Raw genomic sequence first — 24,233 nt, forward strand, 5'->3', positions numbered from 1 at the left:
AGAGATCATGCATAGCCCCTATGGACCCAATGCCTATGTGATGCTTTACTGTATTGATAAACAATCTCTAAACTGCACCGGAAGAAATGCAATTTTGTCCAAGTGAAGACAGATACCTTTGATGCTTTCCACACCAACAATTTATTAATAGTAACTATACTAACTCAAACTATAGCAGGATTAAAATATCTTTATTTGGCATATAGCTATAAATATTTTAATATGGTTCACCAAAATTTAAAATGTCAAACATGAAAGCTCTCCAGCACTCAAATAGGTTATTGTTACACCACACTGGACTTCTGCTATTCAAACTCATCCTGCAAAGAGAATATTAGATGAATAGGTTTTTAAAAAATATATTCTAAGCATTTCTACAAAAAGAGTCCACTTCAACCAATAAACCTTCAACCTAGATTAAGCAGCTGTTGTGATTCCCACCCCACCCCCCACCCTCCAAAATATACTGGGTTTTATCAACTTAAGTCATATGACATGTTGAAATCATTGGATTTAAGTTAGCCATATGCACTGATTTCAGAAGGTTTACTCTGAGTATGAGTTAGTTGGATACAATTCACTATTTGTATTTACTGACTAATTTTAATAGTTGGATAAATAGGCATCAAGGGGGAATACATAAAATATAAGTACAATAAACTATAGTGAATAAAATGTGAAATACTCAATCCTGTGTTTGCTTCATATTGTTAATAAAGGTGAGGACTCTTCTACAGGCAGTGACAAACACAACAGAAACACTGCAAGTACAAGATTCCAGCTTGCCGCCACCACAGGAAGTTGCAAAAACAGCTAAATTTTCAAGCTGATTGGTATGGCTGTAAAAAGTGGGCAGATCAGATTTTAGATTAAATAAATTGTTCAGCAGAGAATCAGCATGACTTTCTATGTCCAATGTGTTGGATTTAAGGTATAAGAATTGCACAGCAGCTGCCCACCTAGCCCCAGACACTTTGCTTACCTGTGATAATGAGTCTTCAACAACATAGCTAAATTGGGGAAAATAATAACAGATCAGGTTCATAAGCTGTGATGTGGTCCACCACTTTATGACCGCAATCCTATACACACTCGCTGGAGAGTCAATCTTGAATTCCAGATTGTGGATTGTACTGTATGGAACATGCAACTATGAACTACAGTGTGCCAATCCCTTTAAGGCTGTAGGAGTCTTCAGGACAATGAGGTAAAAGGTGGAAAGTGGGAGTGAAAGTGGGAGGTGTCCTGTTCCCCTATTCAGGTCAGAGCACACTTGTGGCCATGTAAGGATTGGTGCAAAATCCTTAAGGCCTCAACATTTAGCTGGTTTTGGATGCCCCACAGCACAATAGCTACACTGTATCATCACATTATTGTCAATAAAGTTGCCTATCCACAGCGACCATTCTCTGACCTGAATATGAAAGTCTCAGCAATTTTGCCAAGCTAAGTCAGTGGGTAGCAACTTGTCCTTAAAATCCACCAAGGATAATCTTTGTCACCCTCACGGAAAATCCAAAGAGTTACTATTTGCAAAGTACTTGAATTATTTAGTGAACCCCTTGCTTCATTAATTTTAAGTACACAGAGAATCAAATTAATGTTTTAAAGAAGAATTATTTTTTCACTGTATGATACCTAGAGCCATCTTCTCCAGTCTGAGTTTCAACAGTTCTGTGGGATGGAATAAAAACAAAATTAACCTTCAAGTGAGTGAGTTTTATCATGACTACAGCAGGAGGAAAGATTTAATCTTTGTTCCTCATATACCACAGTCCCCAAATGAACAAGGGGTCAATCCTGCAGTTATAGTACAATCCCATACATATCAAACCAGAATAAGTCCTGTTGAGGCATACTATCAGGCAAATTGGGATAGGATTGCAGCCTATACCAATTTCATATCTGGCATGATTCTAAGCATTTCATTGTGGAAGTTTGTTACATATTCTTTACATCAAAAGAGTGCAGTTCATTGTCTTGGTTATTACTTACCAAGCCCTAAATAGCACGGGGTCAAGCTGCTTGACTGTCCCCTCTTATGTGAACTTTAAGATCTATCATTTAAGATCAGCTGTTTTACCCATGTCTGGGTAAAACTTGGCTCCCTGGTGCCCCTGGCAAGGAGCTGAATCAGTGCTCCCCCGCTCTGTCCCTTGTGCCCTTGCCTGAGGAGCCTGTGCGCCTTATCCGGCCACCCAGAGCAGCGAAGGAGTGGCCCTGGAAGTGTACAGACAGGCTAGCAGGCTGACTTCACTCTATGCCTGGGCCCTTGGCAGGAGCCAATCTAACCACCCCTGCCTCTTGCATGTGTTCTAAGACAAAACTGATGACCATATGCAAGAGGCCTTTCTCTGTGGTGGTACCTCATATGTGGAAATCCCTGCTCAATAAGTTAGGTTGTAGTCATATATTTATATTCCACCAGCATTGAAAACACTCTTTTTAAAAGCAATATGTTGTTGTTGGTTCTATGTTTGTTAGTTTGTTTGTTTGCTGTTCCTTATGACATTTTTTTTTTTTTTAGGGACGCGGGTGGCGCTGTGGGTAAAACCTCAGCGCCTAGGACTTGCCAATCGTATGGTCGGCGGTTCGAATCCCCGCGGCGGGGTGAGCTCCCGTCTTTCGGTCCCAGCTCCTGCCCACCTAGCAGTTCGAAAGCACCCTTAAGTGCAAGTAGATAAATAGGTACCGCTTTATAGCGGGAAGGTAAACGGCGTTTCCGTGTGCTGCGCTGGTGCTGGCTCGCCAGAGCAGCTTTGTCACGCTGGCCACGTGACCCGGAAGTGTCCTCGGACAGCGCTGGCCCCCGGCCTCTTAAGCGAGATGGGCGCACAACCCCAGAGTCGGTCACGACTGGCCCGTACGGGCAGGGGTACCTTTACCTTTACCTTTATGACATTTTTTTGCTGATGTTTTAATTTGATGAATTGTATCTTAACGGTTGAATCACTCTTGCTTTTGTACTTCTTAGCTGCTTTGACTGACTGCTTTTTGAAGGCAAAAAAGCAGGTGATACAATTCTGAAAATAATAAAAAATACTTGGCCTTTAGTGCCTCTATATTTACACTCTGAATAATTGTAGAGTAGCTGTTGGCAACCCCTCGTGTTTAGGTACTTCGAGGAACTGGCATTGGCAACAGAGGCCTCTTAAGAAACTTATTTTGATGTTATTGTTCATTAAACAAGAACTAATCAAATGAGAGAAGTAATTGTTATAGCAATTGGCTACATAAAATGCCTCAAGAAGCTGGTAAGCACTGATGTCAGTCAGCCAAAAACAAATAAATGTAGTGATTCTGTATCCCACATAGTCATAAATGTCCATCTACTTCATAGGATAATGTGAAACTGCATGTACCCTGCCATTACCTGGAATGGTGTATAAATAGAAGCTGTATTATTTTCAGGTTCCTTAACCATTCCCTTTTAGTTAATAAATATTCCAGTAGAATATGCTAGTGCATATTCTACTCTGCACTATGTGAAAGTGGCAAATGCGTAGCATGCTTCTAAACAGGGATCATCTTATTCTTCTTAGTCAAACTAGCATTAATTCCTTGGGGAAACTCCACCAGGGATATGCCTCTCACATTCAAGCAATTTCAAAACAAACTAAATTATGCAGTTGCCCTTACCTCTTCTCCAGCACAAAAGCACCCTCTGTCTGAGTGCTGTGGATATTCAAATGAAAATCTTATCATTTAAAAAGTCACAGATATTGATTTACATGTAAAAAATAGAAGATAGGCTATTCAGGTACATAGCTCAAGGGGAAAAGAGCTCCAAGGGAAAAGGCATCTTCTAATTAAAACTGTGTTTCAATTAGGCACATATGAAAAATATGTCCACAGACAAGTGAGAACTCACTGAATTTTTTTTTATAGTCTTATGCTAAACAGTGTGGCTGCAGAATTTTAGCTAAAATAACTGAATTTTAAAGAAAATATATTACCCAACTTCATACACAGTCAATCACTTAGAACAACTTTCTATAAGTAGATAATGGGGTGAAAAAGTCAAGCCCTCACCTGGCATGTTTTCTAGGTTCACTTAGAATTCTTTTATCTGTAAAATTGAATATTATGTTATACACATGCACATCTGGGAATCTTTCAATAACTCTTTGCTTGGTCTAACAGTCTAAAACTTGCTGTATCAGCCAGCAAGTGCATAAGATGGAGGATACATCTAGCATCTAACATTAGAAAAGATGGAAAGAATTCCAGGAATCTTAACCAGTGCCAAAGACTTTATTTTATTTTATTTATTAAATTTGTTAGTCACTTTATCTTGCCCTAGACAAGATATATAATGGTGGCACCAAGCAAGCCTCCTTGAGGAAAGCATTCCACAGACAGGAAGCCACTGCAGAAAAGGATAATTCTTGTGTTGCCACCTTCTGGACCTCTTTGTGGAGGGACACATAAGGAACATCCTCAGATGATGATCACAGGGTCCAGGTTGGCTCATATGGGGAGAGGCAGTCCTTGAGGTATTGCGGTCCTGAGCCATTTAAGGCCCTATAAGTCAAAACCAACACTCTGAATTGGGCCGAGAAAGTAACTGATGCCCAGTTCAGTCAGGCTAGGATTGGTGTTATATGTTCAAACTGTATTGCCACTGGCTACTGAATTCTGCACCAGCTGAAGTTTCTAAACTGCCTTCAGAAGCTGCCCCACATATAACACATTGCAATGATCTAACCTAGAGGTTACCAGAGGATAAAATTTAGGCTACCCCTGACCCGATAGGGGCGTAGCTGGGGTACCAGCTGAAGCTGATGGAAGGCACTGCTCGCCACTGAGGCCACCTGGGTCTCAAGTGACAGCAATGGATCTAGCCGTACTTCTAACCTGCATATCTGCTCCTTCAGAGGGACTGTTTAGGGACATTTTTAATGTGTGATGTATTATTCTGTTTTTAATATGTTGGGAGCCATCCAGAGTGGCTGGGGGGGCCCAGCCGGATGGGTGGGGGTATTATTATTATTATTATTATTATTATTATTATTATTATTATTACTACTACTACTGTAACTCACTGTAGTTCAGAATCAAGGTTTAGCCTTCATATCATATGAAGGTTTAGTTTGAATTTCCCCTCTTATTGCTGATAATGTGAAATTTTGGCACCTTACACAGTAGGATTACTAGGAAGGGCATAGAGACTAACATAAAAGTAAGCAGATGTATAATAAACATCAATGTCCTTTACAGCCACTAAAACAACATACCTTGGCTGTTGAGAAGCTCAGACTCTTCATACTAAAAAAGAAAGAGACAATCTAACTGATGTTTCAGCAAACCAAGCAAAATGTCTTTTTAATGAAAAGTGTAATGGAAAGTGATATATGACATGTCACTCCCCCAATCTTTCCAATCCTAGTTTTATTTGTTTATTAGATTGTGGAAGGGTTTTGTTTTGTTTTGTTTTTTGCAGGACACCCTTCAGTACGAAATTATACACATACAAAACTATTAGGATGGAATACAATAACAAAACATAAAAATATCACTATCCATACACACATACACAAAGCAGAAAAATATCAGCATAAAAATTCAGCAGAGAGCATATAATAAGCCAAGAACGAATGTTGCATTTGGAGAATTAAACTTCAAAACATTTTCTAATACTGTATCTGTAAAGAGCAACAAATGTATATAATTCATGGCCAGGGCTTCTGCCGTTCTCTAGATTCAACAAGCTAAAAGTAGTCATGATTAAGTACTATGGAAAGTCCACAGTTATTATTACTTGCTCCCTTGCTTTTAATGGGTTACTTTAGCTAGATTGGGCCAGTCTATTGGCTGTATCCAATGCTACAGCTCCAGTGGGGCAAGGAATTTTCATGCAAACAAGGGGACCTTCTTTCCCTTTCCTGCCCTCTGTGCACTCTCAAAATTAGGTCGGGAGACCTTCTGGAGCAGATTTGGGGAGAGGGGCAAGGAGAGAAGAGCAAACAGAAGTCCTATCGCATCAATGGAACTCTGATGGCACAGCAATGGATACAACCCAATGACTTGATATTTATGTACCAGATACCACTTTTTCAGAAGCGTATATACCACCCCTGAAATAATTTATACTCACCCAGAAGTTTGTGACATTCAAGTAATTTGATATCTCACCCGAAAGCCTCTCAATCTCACTTTGAAAGTAAATCAGAATACAAGCACAAATTCATATTCATATGTTTACATTTAAAAGGTACTCTTTATCATGTGATGAATGCTAACCAAAATGGTTAGCAAATATAAAATGTGCATTCACAAGCTGCTAGCCTAATGGTGGAGGCTGACAGACCACAAGCCCGTGTATGTGTGATCTTTCTGTTCTGAAATGCACAGAAGTTCTATGATGTTGTTCATTGTCAGTGTTATCCCACACAGTTCCATACATTTCCCTGTCACTTATCACAAAAAATCCAGAGTATTTTTTTGTTTTTGGGGGGGGAGGTGGTTGTTGTGCAAGAATGCTAAATTTACTTCAACTGTGCAACCTAAATTTCCAGGTGTACTGAATCATATCCACAAAATAGTGGAAGTTTAGATATGACCATAGTCTGTTGTTTAAAATGTTGTTTTAACATATCATGTCTTACTTTTCATATTCTTCTTTCTTTAGGGCCCAATCTAAGAAGAAAGAAAAATATAATTCTGCTCCTTGCAAGTGGAATTTCAGTTGCTATTTTAAGATAAAAGTACCCCTCCCAACATGGTATTGCAATAATCACTACAAATGTTACCTGTTCTCTTACCCACAAACCACCTACTCTTTGAAACCTACTTACTTGTTTGAATATATCTTCATCCTTATCGCCTTATTGCCTAACACAAAATAAAATATGCTGCTTCCCTAAGAATGCTCCTCAATGGGTTTACTTTTGTAAATACATACCTTTTGTTTTATAACGCAGCCGGGAGTTCTAATGTGGAAAAGAATTAGAACAGTATTAGATCAAGATATTTACATACTATTTTATCTATTTTAAATATTTTAAGCCACTTTAAGAGGAAAAACTCACCAAGGCCACATACAACTAAAATACAATACAGTAAAACAAAATAATTAACCACTAAAAATGAACAAGCATCCCATCCCACAAAGTACAGTAAATAACTACAACGAAAGCCATCCACAGATCAGTTAAAACAGTTAAAAAAGCATCAGCCTTGCGGCTCCTCTTTTTTTTTTTTTTGAATTCTTTTTATTAAGTGACTTTCATCATAACACAAACATCACCAAAACAGAAAAACGAAAAAACATTTAAAGGAAAAACAAAGAAAGAAAACACATAGTGCGGCTACTCACTATCCCAGTAACAAGTGAGTTTAGAAGAAAAGAAAAGAAAAAAACGAAAAAACACAAAGCAAAAAGGCAAAAAGGCCGAAAAAAATACAGAAAAGAAAATTAGAATATATAACAATTGACACATATCGCCTGACCTCCTTCCCTGCTGATTTCGGGTTTCCAGTTTTACTAGATTCCTTTTTACCGCTGGTGTTGGTATTTATCTTATACACCGGAAGTTTTATACCATACCTGCTATAGTTGGTAAGTTTCTAAAATTACCTTCAATATATACCATAAATTTGTTCCAGTCGTCATTTAACTTTGCATTTTTTTTATTTCTGATTCTTTGCGTCATTTTTGCCAATTCGATGAAGTTATATAATTTGGATTGCCAATCCCTCACTGTTGGTGTGTTTATACCTTTCCAGTTTTGGGCGATTAGCATTCTGGCCGCTGCTGTTGAATATTGGAATAAGGTTTTGTCTTCATTTTTTATCTCATCTCCGACAATCCCAAGTAAAAAGGCCTCTGGTTTTTTTGGGAATGTGTATCTGAATATTTTTTTTAACTCGTCATATATTTGATTCCAGAATTTTTTCATTGCCTCACAAGCCCACCACATATGTATGAAATTGCCTTCTTTTATTTTACATCTCCAACAGGCCTTATTACCAGTCTTGTACATTCTACTTAGTTTTTCTGGTGTTAAATACCATCGGTATATCATCTTTTCTAAGTTTTCTCTAATTGCAGCACTTGCCGTGAATTTTATACCCTCACTCCACAATTTTGACCACTTCTCGTATTCTATGTTATGCCCCAGATCTATCGCCCACTTGACCATGACTTCCTTAATTTCTTCGTCTTTTGTATCCCACTCTAATAATATATTGTACATTTTAGACAATAATTTAGAATTACTTTCGATTATTTCAATATGAAATTTTGATTTCTTTTCACTCATTCCTACTTTTTTATCTTCCGTCCATCTTGCGTTGATCTGATGGTACTGTATCCAACCCATCAGCTTCTCTTTTAACTCCTCATATGGTCTTAGTTTCCAGCCGTTTTGAGATTTGACTAGTAGGTCTTCATACGTCAGTCTCTGATCTTCCTGATTTGTTTTTTTGATTGTTAAGATATTTGTTGGGGATAGCCACCAGGGTGTTTTCCCTTCCAGCAATTTTTTATTTTTTTCCCAGACTTCATACAGGGGTCCCCTGATGATGTGGTTCGAAAAACCTTGCGGCTCCTCAATGGCCAAGGAGTGGAATAGTAGCTCCCCAACACCACCTTCTATGGCTGCTTATCCAGGAAGGACTGGAAGAATAACATGCATCCTAAATTCAATCCATATAAACAACTTAGAAGGATGACATCTTCAATGACTTGAAGTGTTACTGAGAGGTCCAAAAGAACTAACAGGGTATCACTTTCTACATCTATTTCCCAGCAGAAGCCATCCACCAGCATGACCAAATCTGCTTCCATCTCCAAAGCAGACTGGAATAATCCAAAAGTACCTGAAGTCAAGAAGCCACATGCTCCAACATCTTGCCCAAAACCGGCAGATTTGAGGTGTAGGATATATTTCCTCTTAGATCAAGGGTTCCAAAACTGTGGTCCATGGACCATCAGTAGTCCACGAGCTTCATTCAGGTGGTGTGTGGCATGTTAATTGATTTGTAGTTGAAAACAGTACATGGCACATTGATTGCATAACATATTCATTTTGATTTTTAATTGATTTTTAAATTGTTCTTATTTTTGGTTGTATTACAATTTGGATTTTATGGAATTCAAATTGTAATACACTAAAATACAATATGTAAGAAATAAAAGCAATTAAAATGCAATTAAAAATCAGACAGCACTTGGCACAATGGCTACAACAGGCAGAAAAGTCATTAAGTGGTCCACCAAGTACCTCAGCTATTTTCAAGAGGTCTGTTGTGTGGGGGATTGGGAACTACTGCCTTAGAGCCTATGAACTGGCATAAATTACCTCTGTAGCTAATATTTAATTCAGAACTCAAGCAAGGGATTATTTCTGGCCACCAAACCCATGCCGTCAAATGGAGTAAAGTTCTGATTGAAACAACCTCCCCCAACCCTGGCACTGAAGCATAGGAACAGGCTTTAAGCCAGCCATAAATGTATATAAAATGTCAGATAGGTACCGCATTTTTTAGTTTCCTATTTTCTGTTCTCAGAGCATCAATCTCCTGGACCTAAACAAACAAACGAAGACACAACCAAACAAAACATTATTGTTGCAGTCCAAGTAACATATCTCAAAGCTCAGGTTTGCTTTTCTCAGATAATTGTTGTATTTCCAAAGGCCTTAATGGTTGCTCTTTGCTTTATATGTGGAATTTGGCAGTTCCAAACTTGCTTCTGATATATCACAATTCTGAGAAACATCCACTGCTTAGGCTTTCAACTGATATATAGGTACATGTGGCCAAGCATGTAGATGATTATTATTATCTTCTCTTTTTTTTGCAGGCACTTAAATATTTTTATTTTTAAAACTAAATTCTGGAAAAGTTGTGGAATAATTTAGGTTGCAACACTAACCCCCCTTACTCCATTTAATTAGCTCCATTTAATTCAAGAGGACTTGCTTGTGAGTAGACATGGTTAGGATTGCTTTAAGTAGCAATGTTGCTTAATTTGTTTAGTATTGGCCATAGCCTTCCAAAACAGACACAATCCACTTCCCCAAAAGTCCAAATTTTATGGCAGCTTTATTATTATTATTATTATTATTATTATTAATTATTTGTACCCCGCCCATCTGGCTGGGTTTCCCCAGCAACTCTGGGTGGCTTGCAACAAAGATGAAAGATACAATAAATGTCACATATTAAAAACTTCCCTGAACAGGGCTGCCTTCAGATGTCTTCTGAATGTCAGGTAGATGTTTATCGCTTTGACATCTGATGGGAGGGCATTCCACAGGGCGGGCGCCTCTACCGAGAAGGCCCTCTGCCTGGTTCCCTGTAACTTGGCCTCTCGCAGTGAGGGAACCGCCAGAAGGCCCTCGGAGCTGGACCTCAGTGTCCGGGCAGAACGATGGGGGAGGAGACGCTCCTTCAGATATACTGGACCGAGGCCGTTTAGGGCTTTAAAGGTCAGCACCAACACTTTGAATTGTGCTCGGAAACGTACTGGGAGCCAATGTAGGTCTTTCAAGACTGGTGTTATATGGTCTTGGCGGCTGCTCCCAGTCACCAGTCTAGCTGCCACATTCTGGATTAGTTGTAGTTTCCGAGTCACCTTCAAAGGTAGCCCCACGTAGAGCGCATTGCAGTAGTCCAAGCGGGAGATAACCAGAGCATTTACCACTCTGGCAAGACAGTCTGCAGGCAGATAGGGTCTCAGCTTACGTACCAGATGGAGCTGGTAAACAGCTGCCCTGGACACAGATTTGACCTGTGCCTCCATGGACAGCTGCGAGTCCAAAATGACTCCCAGGCTGCGCACCTGGTCCTTCAGGGGCACAGTTACCCCATTCAGGACCAGGGAATCCTCCACACCTGCCCGCCTCCTGTCCCCCAAAAACAGTACTTCTGTCTTGTCAAGATTCAACCTCAATCTGTTAGCCGCCAACCATCCTCCAACCGCTTCCAGACACTCACACAGGACCTTCACCGCCTTCACTGGTTCTGATTTAAAAGAGAGGTAGAGCTGGGTATCATCCGCATACTGATCTCTCCCAGTGGCTGCATGTAAATGTTGAAAAGCATGGGGAGAGGACAGAACCCTGAGGCACCCCACAAGTGAGAGCCCAGGGGTCTGAACACTCATCCCCCACCACCACTTTCTGAACACGGCCCAGGAGGAAGGAGCGGAACCACTGTATGACAGTGCCCCCAGCTCCCAGCCCCTCAAGACGGTCCAGAAGGATGTTATGGTCGATGGTATCAAACGCTGCTGAGAGATCCAGCAGAACTAGGAAACAGCTCTCACCTTTGTCCCTAGCCCGCCGGAGATCATCAACCAGTGCGACCAAGGCAGTTTCAGTCCCGTGATGAGGCTGGAAGGATCCAAATGGTCCGCTTCTTCCAGGCGTGCCTGAAGTTGTTCAGCAACCACTTGCTCAATCACCTTGCCCAAGAATGGAAGATTTGTGACTGGGCGATAATTGGCCATCGTGGCCGCATCTGAAGATGGTTTTTTAAGAAGCGGTTTAATAACCGCCTCTTTCAGCGGGTCTGGGAAGGCTCCCTCACGGAGGGAAGCATTCACCACGCCACGAAGCCCATTGCCCAGTCCTTCCCGGCTAGCTTTTATAAGCCAGGATGGGCAAGGATCCAGGAGACAGGTGGTTCACTCGTCCAAGCAGCCTGTCCACTTTACCTCAAGGAAGCCATAGGCAGCTCCAAGGGCTCAGTTTGAGCCAGGACTCATGAGCACACAGTCCTAGACTATGTGGTACAATAATAGTATTTCAGAGTATACGCCAAACGTATTACGCTAATAATGGAGTGACTGTACGTACAGAAAAAGCCAGTGGGTGAAGTCTTGGCAGAATCTACATTTTGAAAAGAGATGCAAGTGGGCTTTACCAACTATTTCAAAGAAGACACTCTCTAGGTTGTATCCAGTGTTACTTTTACTCAGAGTAGACCCACTGAAATTAACAGACATTATTAACTTAGGCATCTACTCTGAGCAGATACAACCCTCTCTCACACAACACAAAGACACAGGGAAAATTAAAGAGCGCCCATAAAATTAAGCATTGCTCCATAAGACATTCCTTATCTGCATATACACAGTTTTCATTTTCATGGGCAAGATTTGTTTCATAAATTACTTACAGATTGGCTGCTGTCCAAAAAGGTGCAGATTTCATGTACAAGCCTCTTTCTCTGGTCCTTGTTTTTTCTTAAATAAAAAAAATCCATTTTTATAATGAATTTTAATTTACATACAATTTAATTTTTAAAAGTCACATCAATCTTTCAAATGGGAGTACTTACAAAATCTGCAGATAGGTTTCATTTTTCACTAGCATCTGCTCACTATTTTCTATGGTTAAACATGCAGAGATGGTAGGTTATACTATCACAAACAGGTAATTAGAGACAAATATATTTGTGTCTGTACTACTTGCTTACATAAGTTAGTTCATCACTGCATCTGAATACAATACTGAATATATTAACCCCCACTCAGATCTGTGAGATAGTGGAGTTTACAAGATAAAAACATTTAAGAATATCAGTGAGGGCAAAGTGCTAATAAAGAATTATATTTGTGGGAATGGTGGCAAAATGTCATGGAAGGAGGCCAGGATGTTAAGAAACAGTTGCAGAATGTTGATGATTAGCATGATGAGAAATTACCAGCATGAATCAGACCATTTTGTGCCAAATACAATTGAAATTCAGAAGCTCTGCTTGCAGAAAATTGTAAAGGGACGTGCTCGGTTTGATACACAATACTTACTGTGGGGGGAAGAATGTTGTCTATTTGATTAATTCTGTTCTACACTGTATTTCACTTTATCATATCTGCTAGTTTTGATACTAGTTGCTTTGACATTTTCAAATAATAACACACACACACCTTAGCGATTTTATGGAACCAGGTCATATGGATCATTTTGCAAGTTCCTTTGGAACATGATCGTTCAATGTTACATTTATTTCTGTGAAAAATTTATAGACCACCATTAAGAAGAGATTCTAGGGCAGTTTACATACAGAGCACCCTTTCCTTAAATTATCATATCTGGAAGAACCAACACATTTCCACTCACTATTAGGATCAATAGATTTTAAAATAGGAAGACAGATTGCAGGATGGACCTTTATAGCTGAGCTGCTATTATCCCTCATCTCCAGAGACTGTACAGTGCGGCCCATCACTTGCAGAAGTAGCATGTGATACTGCCTTAGATTGTTCTACTTCAAAATGCAGGAAAAAGACAAAAATCTGATAATTTCCTGCATAAAGCATACATGGAATGTTTTATGGCTAGGCAAAAACATTGGTCCCTAATGCACTAGTTTTTCACATGCAGTGAGGTGCTAACATGGGGTATCATTCAAATGGTTCCACTCAGAATAGACTTTCAGAATGTGCTCTTTCTCTGCATCTTGTGAAATTGGGTCATAGAGGTAAAAAGTGTCTGATATTAATATGAAACCCCAATTGTGAATGACTTTGAGACACCTAGTTAACCACCATTAGCAGGCTTGTTATTGTGCTGCTGTTGCTGCTGTTGTGTTAATAGATCACTGCCATGGGCCAGTATGTTCTAAAGGCAATATTTTCAGATAGACTTATAATTCCTTATCACTCAGTCAAATTTATTTGCTAAAAACTATTGATCATCACAAAAATACAGTGTTGAGGTACATTTTAGCATAACCAGTCACTAGCACACTGGAACCCATGCTGTAAAATGAAATTTTGTTTAACCTGTTGGGCTCTTAAAGGAAATGTAGAAACCTTATATGTAGTATACCCATCAGCAAGTGCAATTTTTCTTCCTACCATTCAAAACGGAAATTCTGAAGATTCACATTGAGAAATCTATCCCTAGGACAATTATGCATGGAGTAATAAATACATACTTAACAGTATTTTCCACCTCTCCCTGGCCACAAATACCGTACATAAAGAGGACAGCTCGGGGTGCCCTGCACACAGTGTGTCTTCCAAATAAGATCTCTTTTACAGAAATCCTTCACAATACCTGGCAACAGGCTTAAGGGTTACCCAAGGGGAGCTTTAAAAGATGCCTATAAATGAGAAGATATCATACATACAAATAAAATAGCTCTTAAAATTATTGCCAGAGCTGTTAATCAGCTAGCAAAACACTCACCACAGTAAAATTCTATATTTATAAACACTCTTTGCAGATATTATCTGATACTAAAAGCATTAAGTAACTCTGTCTTACCTGGTTTCTCAAGTAGTGGCATTTTAAAAGAAAAACCTGGAACCAGGAATAAACATGAAACCATCAGGTCAAACCTGATAAGACACAACCTACAGCTAAAGACTATTATTGTTCACACATCTTGCAATCCTTAAAATGCTTGCAAGATGTGTGGGAGCATCAATACCCTAATTTATATACAGTATAGTCAAGACAAATTATTAACTGCACTTGGGGGGTGGGGGTGGAATAGCAACTTTATAACTAATCTGAACAATTGGCAGTGAGCAACAAAGAAGAAACAGAATGTTTCAGATGTACAGAATCCAGATTAGATACCAGATAACATTGTCTCTATATATGGTGATACAATTACAAAAAGGTCACAGCCCCATGCACTCTGCAAACTAATTTCGGTTGTGAGCTGCCCTGAGATCTACTGATGAAGGGAGGTATACAAATTTAATAAACAAATAAACCCCTATTTCACCATAAATAAGCATGCATCAAAAGTCAGGGGGAGGAGAGAACTTTGCCTTAAATTTAGTATAATGTTTTGTCACTAATAACAATAATTACATTATATATACACTCCACCCACCAGGCTGAGTTGCCCCAACCACTCTTCATGCCGGCTGCCTTGGAGGCCTGTTGGCAGATGGAAAGTTGGGGCTGAAACCTTTTAAATCCATAAAGGTGGAGGTGAATTGAATGAGGTATGATATGCCCGTCTCCCCTGCTCCAGAAAAGTGAGGGCAGAATCATTTCATGTACCTCAGGGTGTTTTCTTCTTTTGGGGGCGGGTGTACGTAAAAATGCAGCCCCATTTAGCCCTAAGGATTTCACCCCGCCTTTTAAAAAATATACATATATATGTATTAAGTTTTCCATTTTAACAATCCAACAAAATCCACATTAAAACATTCCAAATTATAATACAATTAAAAAGCCAAATTTTATGCCAAATTCTATATCTTTGGGTGACTTCCCATGCTCTGAAGTTCGGGTGGTGATGATCTCATATTGTACTGCATTCCTTAATGGATTTTGCCCCCTTTTTTGCCTAAACAAGCCCATATAGAGAAAGATAATAAGGGGAAATCCATGCGTTATAATAACAAGAATAAATTTCCTCTCACCCTCCATATCCCCCCTACCACCCTCTATTTCGAAAGCTCTCGCTGCCTTTCTGAAAGTGTCTTGTAAAATAAAATAAGGGGACCATAAAAATAAAATAAGGGGACCATGAGGTGGAAGAGCGTGGATTAGCTGCTGCTATTATTCCCTTCCACCCACCCGGACAGCGTATCGCTCTCTCTTTGCCCCGCCCACCAGCCACTCCACGGCACCTTCCCGCGCCTCTCAAGCCAGAGGTGCGCATGCGCGCGGGGCGGAGCAGGCCCAGGCGAGCGTTAAAAGCCCGTTAGTAGCCGGGCGGGGGAGGGACGTCTGGTTCCAACGGTCGCCCTGGGGCTCACGCATTGCCATACCAACTGCGCACGCGCAGCCACACACCTGGGCAGCGGGGTTTCCTAGGTCAGTCCGTGGGGAAGTCCTGTTGAAATCAGTGCTGCCTTAGCTGCCACTGAATATAGTTGGGGATTTTGACTGGTGGATTTGAAGGGACTGCGAGATAGATCTCAAATGCCTGAATCACAAGCGCCCTTGGAATTATTTTCTTCTTTTTCCTGAATGTTTGGAAGGAAAAATCAACAAAACCCTCTTGCTATTCATTTCTTTGTAAAGGAATCACCCCCAAGGAATGTCTCTTACTTGCACCTCAGAGATACAGTACAACCAGTGCTCTTTTTCCCCCTTAAAAAAATGTTTAGGGGTACTCTCATTTCGACTCCAGAAAATTACCATTTTATAGTTCACATGGGGGGGGGAAATAAATACAGTAAATGGACAAAAGTTCAAAGATTCACAAAATTTTTAGGGGTATGCGTCCTCCCAGAAAAAAAAAGCACTGGATACATACAGCCCAATGGGTTCTGTTGTTTCAGCATTCCAGGAAGGTTTAGCTAAAGAAATAACTTCAATGGACTTCAGTGGACTATGATAATACAGTCATGGGAGATTTGGTAGAGAGGTTGCTTGGCTGCAAGATCTACTCACGAACAAAATTCAGAACTTTGTGTCAGTTATTTATTTCAGCCACCAGGTGTCATAGTCCAAGAGGCCAATTTACCAAAGTACCATAATATCTACCAACTATTGCAACAGATGGGCCTTTTTTGCTCATGTATACAAAAAGTATGAATCCTTGCAGAAAGTTGTGGGCATATAGTATAAATAGAGGGACCCCTCCCCAAAGAATTTCAGAAATGATGTACACGGCTTAAACATAACACAGTTACGCAGGAGCATTTTTTCTGTACAAGAACTATTTAAGTGAGAGGGAACAACACTGGAACAGATTTGTATTTTTGTACAACTCACATTCATGAGGGAATTATTTTGCAGGATGAGTATTGTGCCTGTGAGCAATAGACACCACAGGGCACCAGTGGCGTAGCGTGGGGGGTGCAGGGGGGGCCGGCCGCACCGGGCGCAACATCTGGGGTTAGGGCAAATCCACGGGTTAGGGGGCGCAAATCCACGGGTTAGGGGGCGCAAATCCACGGGTTAGGGGGCGCAAATTACTTGCCTTGCCCCGGGTGCTGACAACCCACGCTACGCCACTGCAGGGCACACAAATACAGAGATAATATAGTTGCACCTTTATAATCTAAGTGGTTACCACTTGCATGTTATGTGGATCAAACAAATTGATCTCTCATTTCTTGATTGTTCACTTTTGTGAATTTCAGATAAAATTTGAACAATAGTCCCTGATATATCTTAAAAGATTTGCCTCAGCAGTACTTTGTTAGAAGCCATCTGGCCTCATTCATGTTTTATTAAGAACCATCTGGATCTGTATTTTTTCAACACTTGCTGCCTTAGGGCTTAGTCATAAAAAAGATTTAAAAAAAAACCATCTGATAAACCATTGTTTCATGCATGTTATGTTACCATGTAACTTGACTTTGGTATAAATATTTGCTTTAGATGATGGTGAATGTCAAACAAGCTTCCTTTCCCAGCTCCCCACCCCAATTAAAAATCAATCCAAAATAATCCAGGGCTATTTTTCAACCTAGCTAAAGGCCCCCAGTGAGCTGCACTCTTGAAAACCCATTTGTCAATTTGGCTTTCACTGATTTCTCACTTTATCCTTGCTTATATTGGTTGCAACCAGCCCGTGTTAGTTGTGCTTTGCTTCCATTGAAATCAGTGGGACTTACCAAGTCATGTATAGCTTGTTCCATTAAACTTGAATGCCATTGAAATAAATGGGACAAATAAGTAATGATTTAACAAACCCTCTTAAATTAAACAGGAATTGAGTTCGTCTGAATCCAGTCCATCATTTCTCAACCAGCCCCTAGAACCGCAATCAGCCATCCCACCTGCAACTGTAAGATAGCTTTGTTCACATTGCTTTCCAATATTTTTTCTTCCCCTTTCCCAGGCAGTCATGGGATTCTTCTTTCTGAGCAATGGTGTTGCTTCTGGGATTCTCTGACTCCAGTCAGCTGCAGCATGGGATGCATAAGGAATCCTAGTGCACTTATATTCTTGCCCTGGAGATGATGAGAGCAGGGATCACTCATTCCTGAGGTCTCCTTGCCTATCAGCAGCAGATATAGAAATCCAGTTTATTTTATGGATCACCCAAGCCAAACAGCAGCTGCTTGACCTATCTTCTGAAGGCAGGAGAATAGGACAACAGCAAGCTCTCCTAGAGACTTCCGGGTTGGCGCCATCGCCGAATGGCGGACTCCCTCTGAGCTCCGGAGGGAGCCTGCTCGACAGGTGCTGGGTTCTACCGCGCCGGCGACGCGGGGACCCTCAAAAACCATGGGCGCTGAAACCCATGGGCATGGTGACTCAGCGGGCACCGTTTGCGCCCCCCCGACCACGCGAAGGAGCCTTTTTAAAGGCTACGGAGCGGGTGACAGGGGTGGTGGTGGTGCTGTGAGTCCTCCGCTTCCCCTGCCGAGTGAAGCCGCATGCCATTTGGCGGAGAGCGCTGACTTCTTCCATTGAAAATCTGGACTCAAAAGAATAACCCGTGAGTAATTGGAACTTGGATTAAAAAGGGGAACAAATTTTTTCTTAAATTCGGAGCGAGCGGGGGAGGTGCAAAAAGGAAGTCAGCCTCCCCCCTGTTGTAGAGGAGCTAAAGCAAAGGACCTGACAACTAAGATCGAGTGCAACCTTTTTTTTTTTTTTTGATAAAGTTATTAATTTCACGATGGAAAATTATAAGCTGGGCTGGAGGAGAAAAGTGGAATGTGAATTAAAATACACCCCCCCCCCGAAAAACCCCGGGAGCGATCCGTGAGAGCGCCGGGAGAGGAGAAATAGAGGTTTTGACAGCTGTCAAAGGAGCTGCCAAAACTGAAGAACAAAAAGAGAACTTTGTTACGAGGACTTTGCTGGTTACATTTGTTATAAATTGGATATAAACTGTTTAAAACAAGGAATAATAAGTTACTTTGACTGGTGGGTGTGATCGGGAAGGAAACTGAGTTATTATAATCCCTCTAGAGGAGCTGTGGGTCATTACAAGTATTGCTGGCATGGAATTTGAATCGGACTTTTTATCTCCTGGGAAACTGCAGAAATGGAACACTATTTTGTCTACAGAGGTCTACACACTAAAGGAGACAATAGATTTATCTATTGAAGAATGGAAGGGACTTGACGTAATGTTTTGTTCCTGAATAACAAAGCCTCTGTAGAGGAATTACAAGCTTTTTGGAATTAGAACATTTGTGCAGGAGAGCAGGGGGAAAAAAAAAAGAGGAGAAGAGAGAACAACAAGAACAACAAGAATAACAAGAACTGGACAAAGTTGGAAGATAGACCCCTTCCAAGATTGGACATTCGAAATCAAAGATGACCAAAAGACGGCAAAGACTATTAAAAAGACGGCAAAGCGGACTGGTGAAGGACTATGGCTTAGATGTGAGAGCTCCAGGACGACAGTAGACATTGACGGACATTGGGAACGCAACCGGGAAAGGGGGGAGGGAAATTTGGAATCCAAAGGGTGTTAAATTACATTTTATTCTTTTTTCTATTTTTTTTTTTATGTTAATCTGTATTGTATACTAAAGAGGGGAACTCGTAGAAGGGAACAGGTCGATTTTAGGGGATGGGAAAATATCTTTTAAATTGGGTTAATGATAATAACTTTAAAACTTGGGGTAAGAATTTGCTGAATCTATTTGAAAGAACTGGAATACAAGAGGGGGAGGGGAGGGGAAGTCCTGGAAAGATGACATTGAAAATAAGGCCTTAAATTTGGATGTTTTTCTTTTCTGTTATATTTGAAAATTTTTAATAAATATTATTAAAAAAAAAAAAAAAACCAGCAAGCTCTCCTAGGGAGTTTTACAGACCACATGCTACCTCAAGTATGTTGCATTGAAGGAAATGTGTCTTCACTGAAAGTGGGAGCCAATAATTTCTCCCCAATGAAATCTGATTACTTGGACTAGGTCTCCTCACTTCTTCCAAAGGGCATAGATTGTTGTTTCAAATTTGAATGCACCCTTCAGATCTCTCAACTCACTTGTGTACCTTGACCCCTAACTTGGGAGCTGCTGATCTAAGGCTTGCTGCCAGAGTTTCTGTAACGTTAGTAATGATTCCCAAATGAGCTTGTAACTCAGGTGAATGAAGACTGATTTAGGATTGAATTACTTTAAGGCTGCCATGGTGCTCAGTTTTAACTCTCAATATAGAACACACTCCAATGATCCACCATATACTTGACTCTTGCCCCACCAAAAACTGCATAATTTTAAGGTCATTTCTTCTTCTACAAAAGCAATACACTTTATGTGATTTCTGGTGACATCTAGTGGCTACATGTGGGAATTCAAAAATTATAATATTTTAATAGCACTGTAGGCCAGGCATAAGCCAAAGCCAACCTGGAAGCAATCTGCAAAGTATCTGGCATTTGCAGCCCCTTCATAGGTTATGCCTGCCTCTGGAATGTTCTAAAAGACTTGGGTCTCAAACTCTTAAGGAATGCTTCTTCCCATATCAATCTGCTTGTGCACCAAGATCAGCAGAGGAGACCCTTTTCCATGTTTCATCTGTTAGAGCTGCCACATGTCTGGATTCTCCAGGATATTATTGGGACTTCAAAGGCAGAAATGACATTCAAGGGGGGACTTCCAAAAGGTGGCTCTTTGGCCTGGAAACAAAAAGCTCAACAATTTACTTTTCTACAAATCTGAGCCCTAAAAGAAGCTCAACAACTTTTGGGGTGTACTGGTTTTTACTTTCTGAAATATGGCAACCCAACACTGTCAAAGGGCTAAATAAATGGCAGATATTTCATTACCCCACAGTTTTGAAATGAATAGGGAGAAATACAGTAGCATGACCTCACGACTTTATTTTGGGATACGGTAGCATGTCAAAGCTGCTGCCAAGTTGACAGCAGAGAAAGCAAAATAGCAAACCTGTACTCTTTCCACTAGCAATAAGTTCACTATCTTTTGTTGCTTTAAACCCAGAGGTTCTCATAAAACAAACACACACACAAAAGAGGAAGGTGGTTTCTGGTAGCACCTTAATGGTTGTTTTGTTAACTCATTTCCATTTCATGTCATTTTTACACCATACAGATAAAACCAATAACACAAAAAAGTTTTAGAATGCAGTAAACACCTCTGAGCTGCAAGTCACATGAGGAGACATCAATGACCATCCATACATGCTTCAAATTGCCCACTTTGGCAGTTTGGGAGACTGGCACAGGGTAAAGTTATTGCACAGTAAACTATTGGCAATGGAAGAAGGTGGATAAATGTAATCCTGAAGACATTTTTTTAAATCACTGAGGCAATTTTCTTGGTGCTGGTACCACAATACTTTGTCCAGCAGGAGCTGTGCCATGTATCTTTGGCTCAATATGGTCAACCCTTCAGACACAAATAGAATTCCAGATCACCACAGGAAGCACAGAAGATGGACAGAGATGAGAGAAGCACATTTTTGCATGCAGCGTGAAAATTAGGTGTGGCGGCCTGGCCAGTTTGTAATGGTTTCCATGTCAAGGAGCCTACTAGGTGCCATCTTAGGTCAGTGGCAGCGAACCTTTTAGAGACCGAGTGCCCAAACTGCAACCCAAAACCCACTTATTTATCACAAAGTGCCAACACGGCAATTTACGCCCCCGTGTCCAAGACTAAGAATTTGGGGACTCAAATTTTAGAGAATGGGGGGAGATGACCCAGAGTTGTTGAGCTTTTTTGGGGGGGAAGATTGCCCAAAATTGTTGAGCTTTTTAGGGGGGAGGGAATTGCACAGCATTCCGCAGCTTTTTTTTTAAGGGGAAGAATACAGAAAATCAATAACCACTCTTTGAAACGCCAAAATCCATCACGTAAACGCAGCCAGCATGCACCTGCCCACTCACCAACAGCAGACCGCCAGCTGGTGGCAGGTGTGCAACTCCTCCCAATGCCACTGCGGGCGAAGCTTTTCCGGCTCACAGAAGTGGGGGGGGCGCATTCACCAATGACCCTGTGGCCGGAACACACTCTAGGGAGCGTTTCCCGCCAGCACTGGCGTGGGCAGCTGGTCACTTTCTCTGCTGGGGCGATGGTGCGCATGCCCACAGATGGCTCCGAGTGCCCACTCTGGCACAATTGCCATAGGTTCGCCACCACTGTCTTAGGTTGATCTATTTGTTCTGGACTATGGAGACTGGGAAAACTGAGCAGACCAGAAGCTCCATTAATAGCCGTCTATTTCCCCAGAGTTGCTTATCTAAGGAATAAGACGAACAGAAGTGTCTCATTTGAAGGGCCTGCAGACTGAGCAAGTTCCAGTGTGCATCATATTCGGGGTTTCTTTCCAACTTAATTAAGCCTGTGTGCATTCTTACACTCCATGAAATCTGTATTTTTTCTGATCTGTGCTGTGGCATGGGATTTCTATGGCATGTTCTTTCATTCACCTCATTAATCTGGAGAGCGCGCAGATGTTACAGCAAACCGTTGAGGATTTTTGCCTGGCAAAACGTACAATGGTGATATCCTGGGGCGAGTATAAATATGACGCATCAGGCTTCCAACTGTCTACTTGGAAGGCAGACTGCAATGGAATTTTAAAAACCGCAACACAAAACACCAGGATGTGTGATGGTATTTGAGATGTAAAATTTATTAACATCTAACTAAACTAGTTACAGGGGATCAAATACATAATATGATACACAGTAAGATTTGCCAGAACTTTTATAGCAAGTTCATGGTATAAAAGAAAAACAAAGAAAACTGGAAGACAAGAATATTGCAACAGTGAAAACAACCATTGTATAATGATACAGTCCATCAGCAGGTTTAAGTATGTACCTTCCCAATCCAAATGAGATTATCATTTGAGCAATGAAATATTTGTAGCAATCAAGCGTTCATGTGAAGTAGAATAACCTCTGAACAGTAACTTGAAAACCAAAATGTTAAAGGATCAGCCTGATTCTGAAATGATAACAATTTCACCTAGTTTCTACTGGAGGAGGCCAGGATTATTGTTGTTGTCTTTTGGGTTTTTTGGTTTTTTTTTTGCAAGGAGTCTAACAAGATTATGTGAAAAAATTCAAAACAATATTAAAGAATTTGGAAATATATTAATGTGGCAGCTAAATAGGGAGAAAAGTAGAGAAGAGCGATAGCTTTATTGTCCTTAGATTTAGGTGAAAAAAATAGTTGCTTTAAGTAAAAAAAGATATGCAGTAACACTGATTATGTTTTATTGACAACAGAAAGCTAGCTTATTTTCCTTCTTTATTTCCCAAAGTCCTTCAGTATGGAGAGAGACTATCCAATCCACCTTCTTCACAGCACCCTAAACAGTTATTTTTCTTCTTCCAACTACTTCAGACGGTTTAGAGAATACAAGAAATTCTTTTATATATTTTTCCCTAACAAAAACAACTCCCACTGTTCTGTATATTTATGTATTATAGGGTAACAGAGAACAGAAAAAAATGTAGACCAGTAGAAAAAGCAGCTAACTTTTACTCATCCAATATATCAAATCTGCACCAGCCCCAAACTGAGGAGATTCTGTGCTTGGTAAATTTGAACCAAGCATAGAATGAACATGACAAAATAATGACAAGGGTGGAACAATTTAATTCAAAAATAAGAGTGGGGATAGATGGATACATGATTGTACCCCACCTGATTGTAGCCATGGTCAGTTAGCACACCCCAGACAAGGTTACCAATGATATGGTCTTATCCTGGCACTAGGGTGCCTTATTTCTCAAAAGGGAATCCTCTATTTGAAGGACTGTCAGATTCAAGTCTGGTTTATAGATTTAGGAACCACAGGAAGGGAGAGTAGAGAAGACCTTGAAGTTGCTCATCAACGATTAATACCTGGACAGCAAGATAGCTCACCTGGTCACAGTCTTCTCCACTATAAGATGTATTGACTTTCTAATTAAATTATAGTACTTATTTCTAAATTTGCATAACCAAATCTGTATCATCTTTAAACTTGTTCCTTTAGTGATGCAATGTGTAAGTGGTGGTTCTGCCCGGAGCAAGCTACCAGTAATTCTGGCCCTGGATAGTTGCTTCAACTTGTCCTGCCCCAGCAAACATTTTGCAGAGAAAGTTCTTTTGGATCCAACCTCATATACTTGTACGTATGTTATTTCCCAGGCTTTGGAACACCCTTCCTGGATAGGCTAGATTGGCTCCCTCCTTGATGTCCTTTCACTGGCAGGTGAAGACTCTTTTATTCCTCGTTCTTTTGGGAATTGACTGCATATAAGGAAAGGGCTCTTAATAGTGTGATGTACTGTGTCCCCTCCTCCCACTGTCTGCATTTTAATGGATACAGTTTCAACACAGTTTAATTGCTTTTTAACCATAACCTTTAATATGCTGAAACAAAACAAAACAAAAAATCATTCCAGTAGCCCCTTAGAGACCTACT

General features: G+C 40.5%; 1 protein-coding gene and 1 long non-coding RNA gene across 4 annotated transcripts; one reads left to right on the forward strand and one right to left on the reverse strand.

Moving 5' to 3' along the window:
• Nucleotides 1–174: 174 nt before the first annotated feature.
• LOC309325677 (uncharacterized protein) lies at nt 175–15,605 on the reverse strand. Of its 3 annotated transcripts, none has more exons than XM_081833920.1 (14): nt 15,501–15,605; nt 14,226–14,261; nt 12,292–12,340; nt 12,130–12,196; nt 9,481–9,531; nt 6,905–6,932; nt 6,609–6,639; nt 6,098–6,155; nt 5,238–5,268; nt 4,033–4,069; nt 3,640–3,675; nt 1,639–1,674; nt 983–1,010; nt 175–320 (listed from the first exon to the last, which is right to left on the reverse strand). In XM_081833920.1, exons 1-14 carry the CDS (start codon nt 15,583–15,585, stop codon nt 306–308), a joined length of 588 nt encoding a protein of 195 aa, XP_081690046.1. In that variant the 5' UTR covers nt 15,586–15,605; the 3' UTR covers nt 175–305. The 3 variants fall into 3 exon arrangements, with proteins under 3 accessions (XP_081690046.1, XP_081690047.1, XP_081690045.1); XM_081833921.1 differs by having other exon boundaries at nt 15,344–15,505; XM_081833919.1 differs by lacking the exon at nt 15,501–15,605 and adding an exon at nt 14,806–14,849 and having other exon boundaries at nt 14,226–14,299.
• LOC309325743 lies at nt 15,606–24,215 on the forward strand. The gene is made up of 3 exons (XR_014149936.1): nt 15,606–15,740; nt 17,590–17,680; nt 23,818–24,215. It is a non-coding gene; the product is annotated as an uncharacterized lncRNA (long non-coding RNA).
• Nucleotides 24,216–24,233: the final 18 nt, after the last annotated feature.

The sequence above is a fragment of the Podarcis erhardii genome, assembly GCF_964252035.2.
Source record: "Podarcis erhardii genome assembly, chromosome: 12".
NCBI lineage: Eukaryota > Metazoa > Chordata > Lepidosauria > Squamata > Lacertidae > Podarcis > Podarcis erhardii.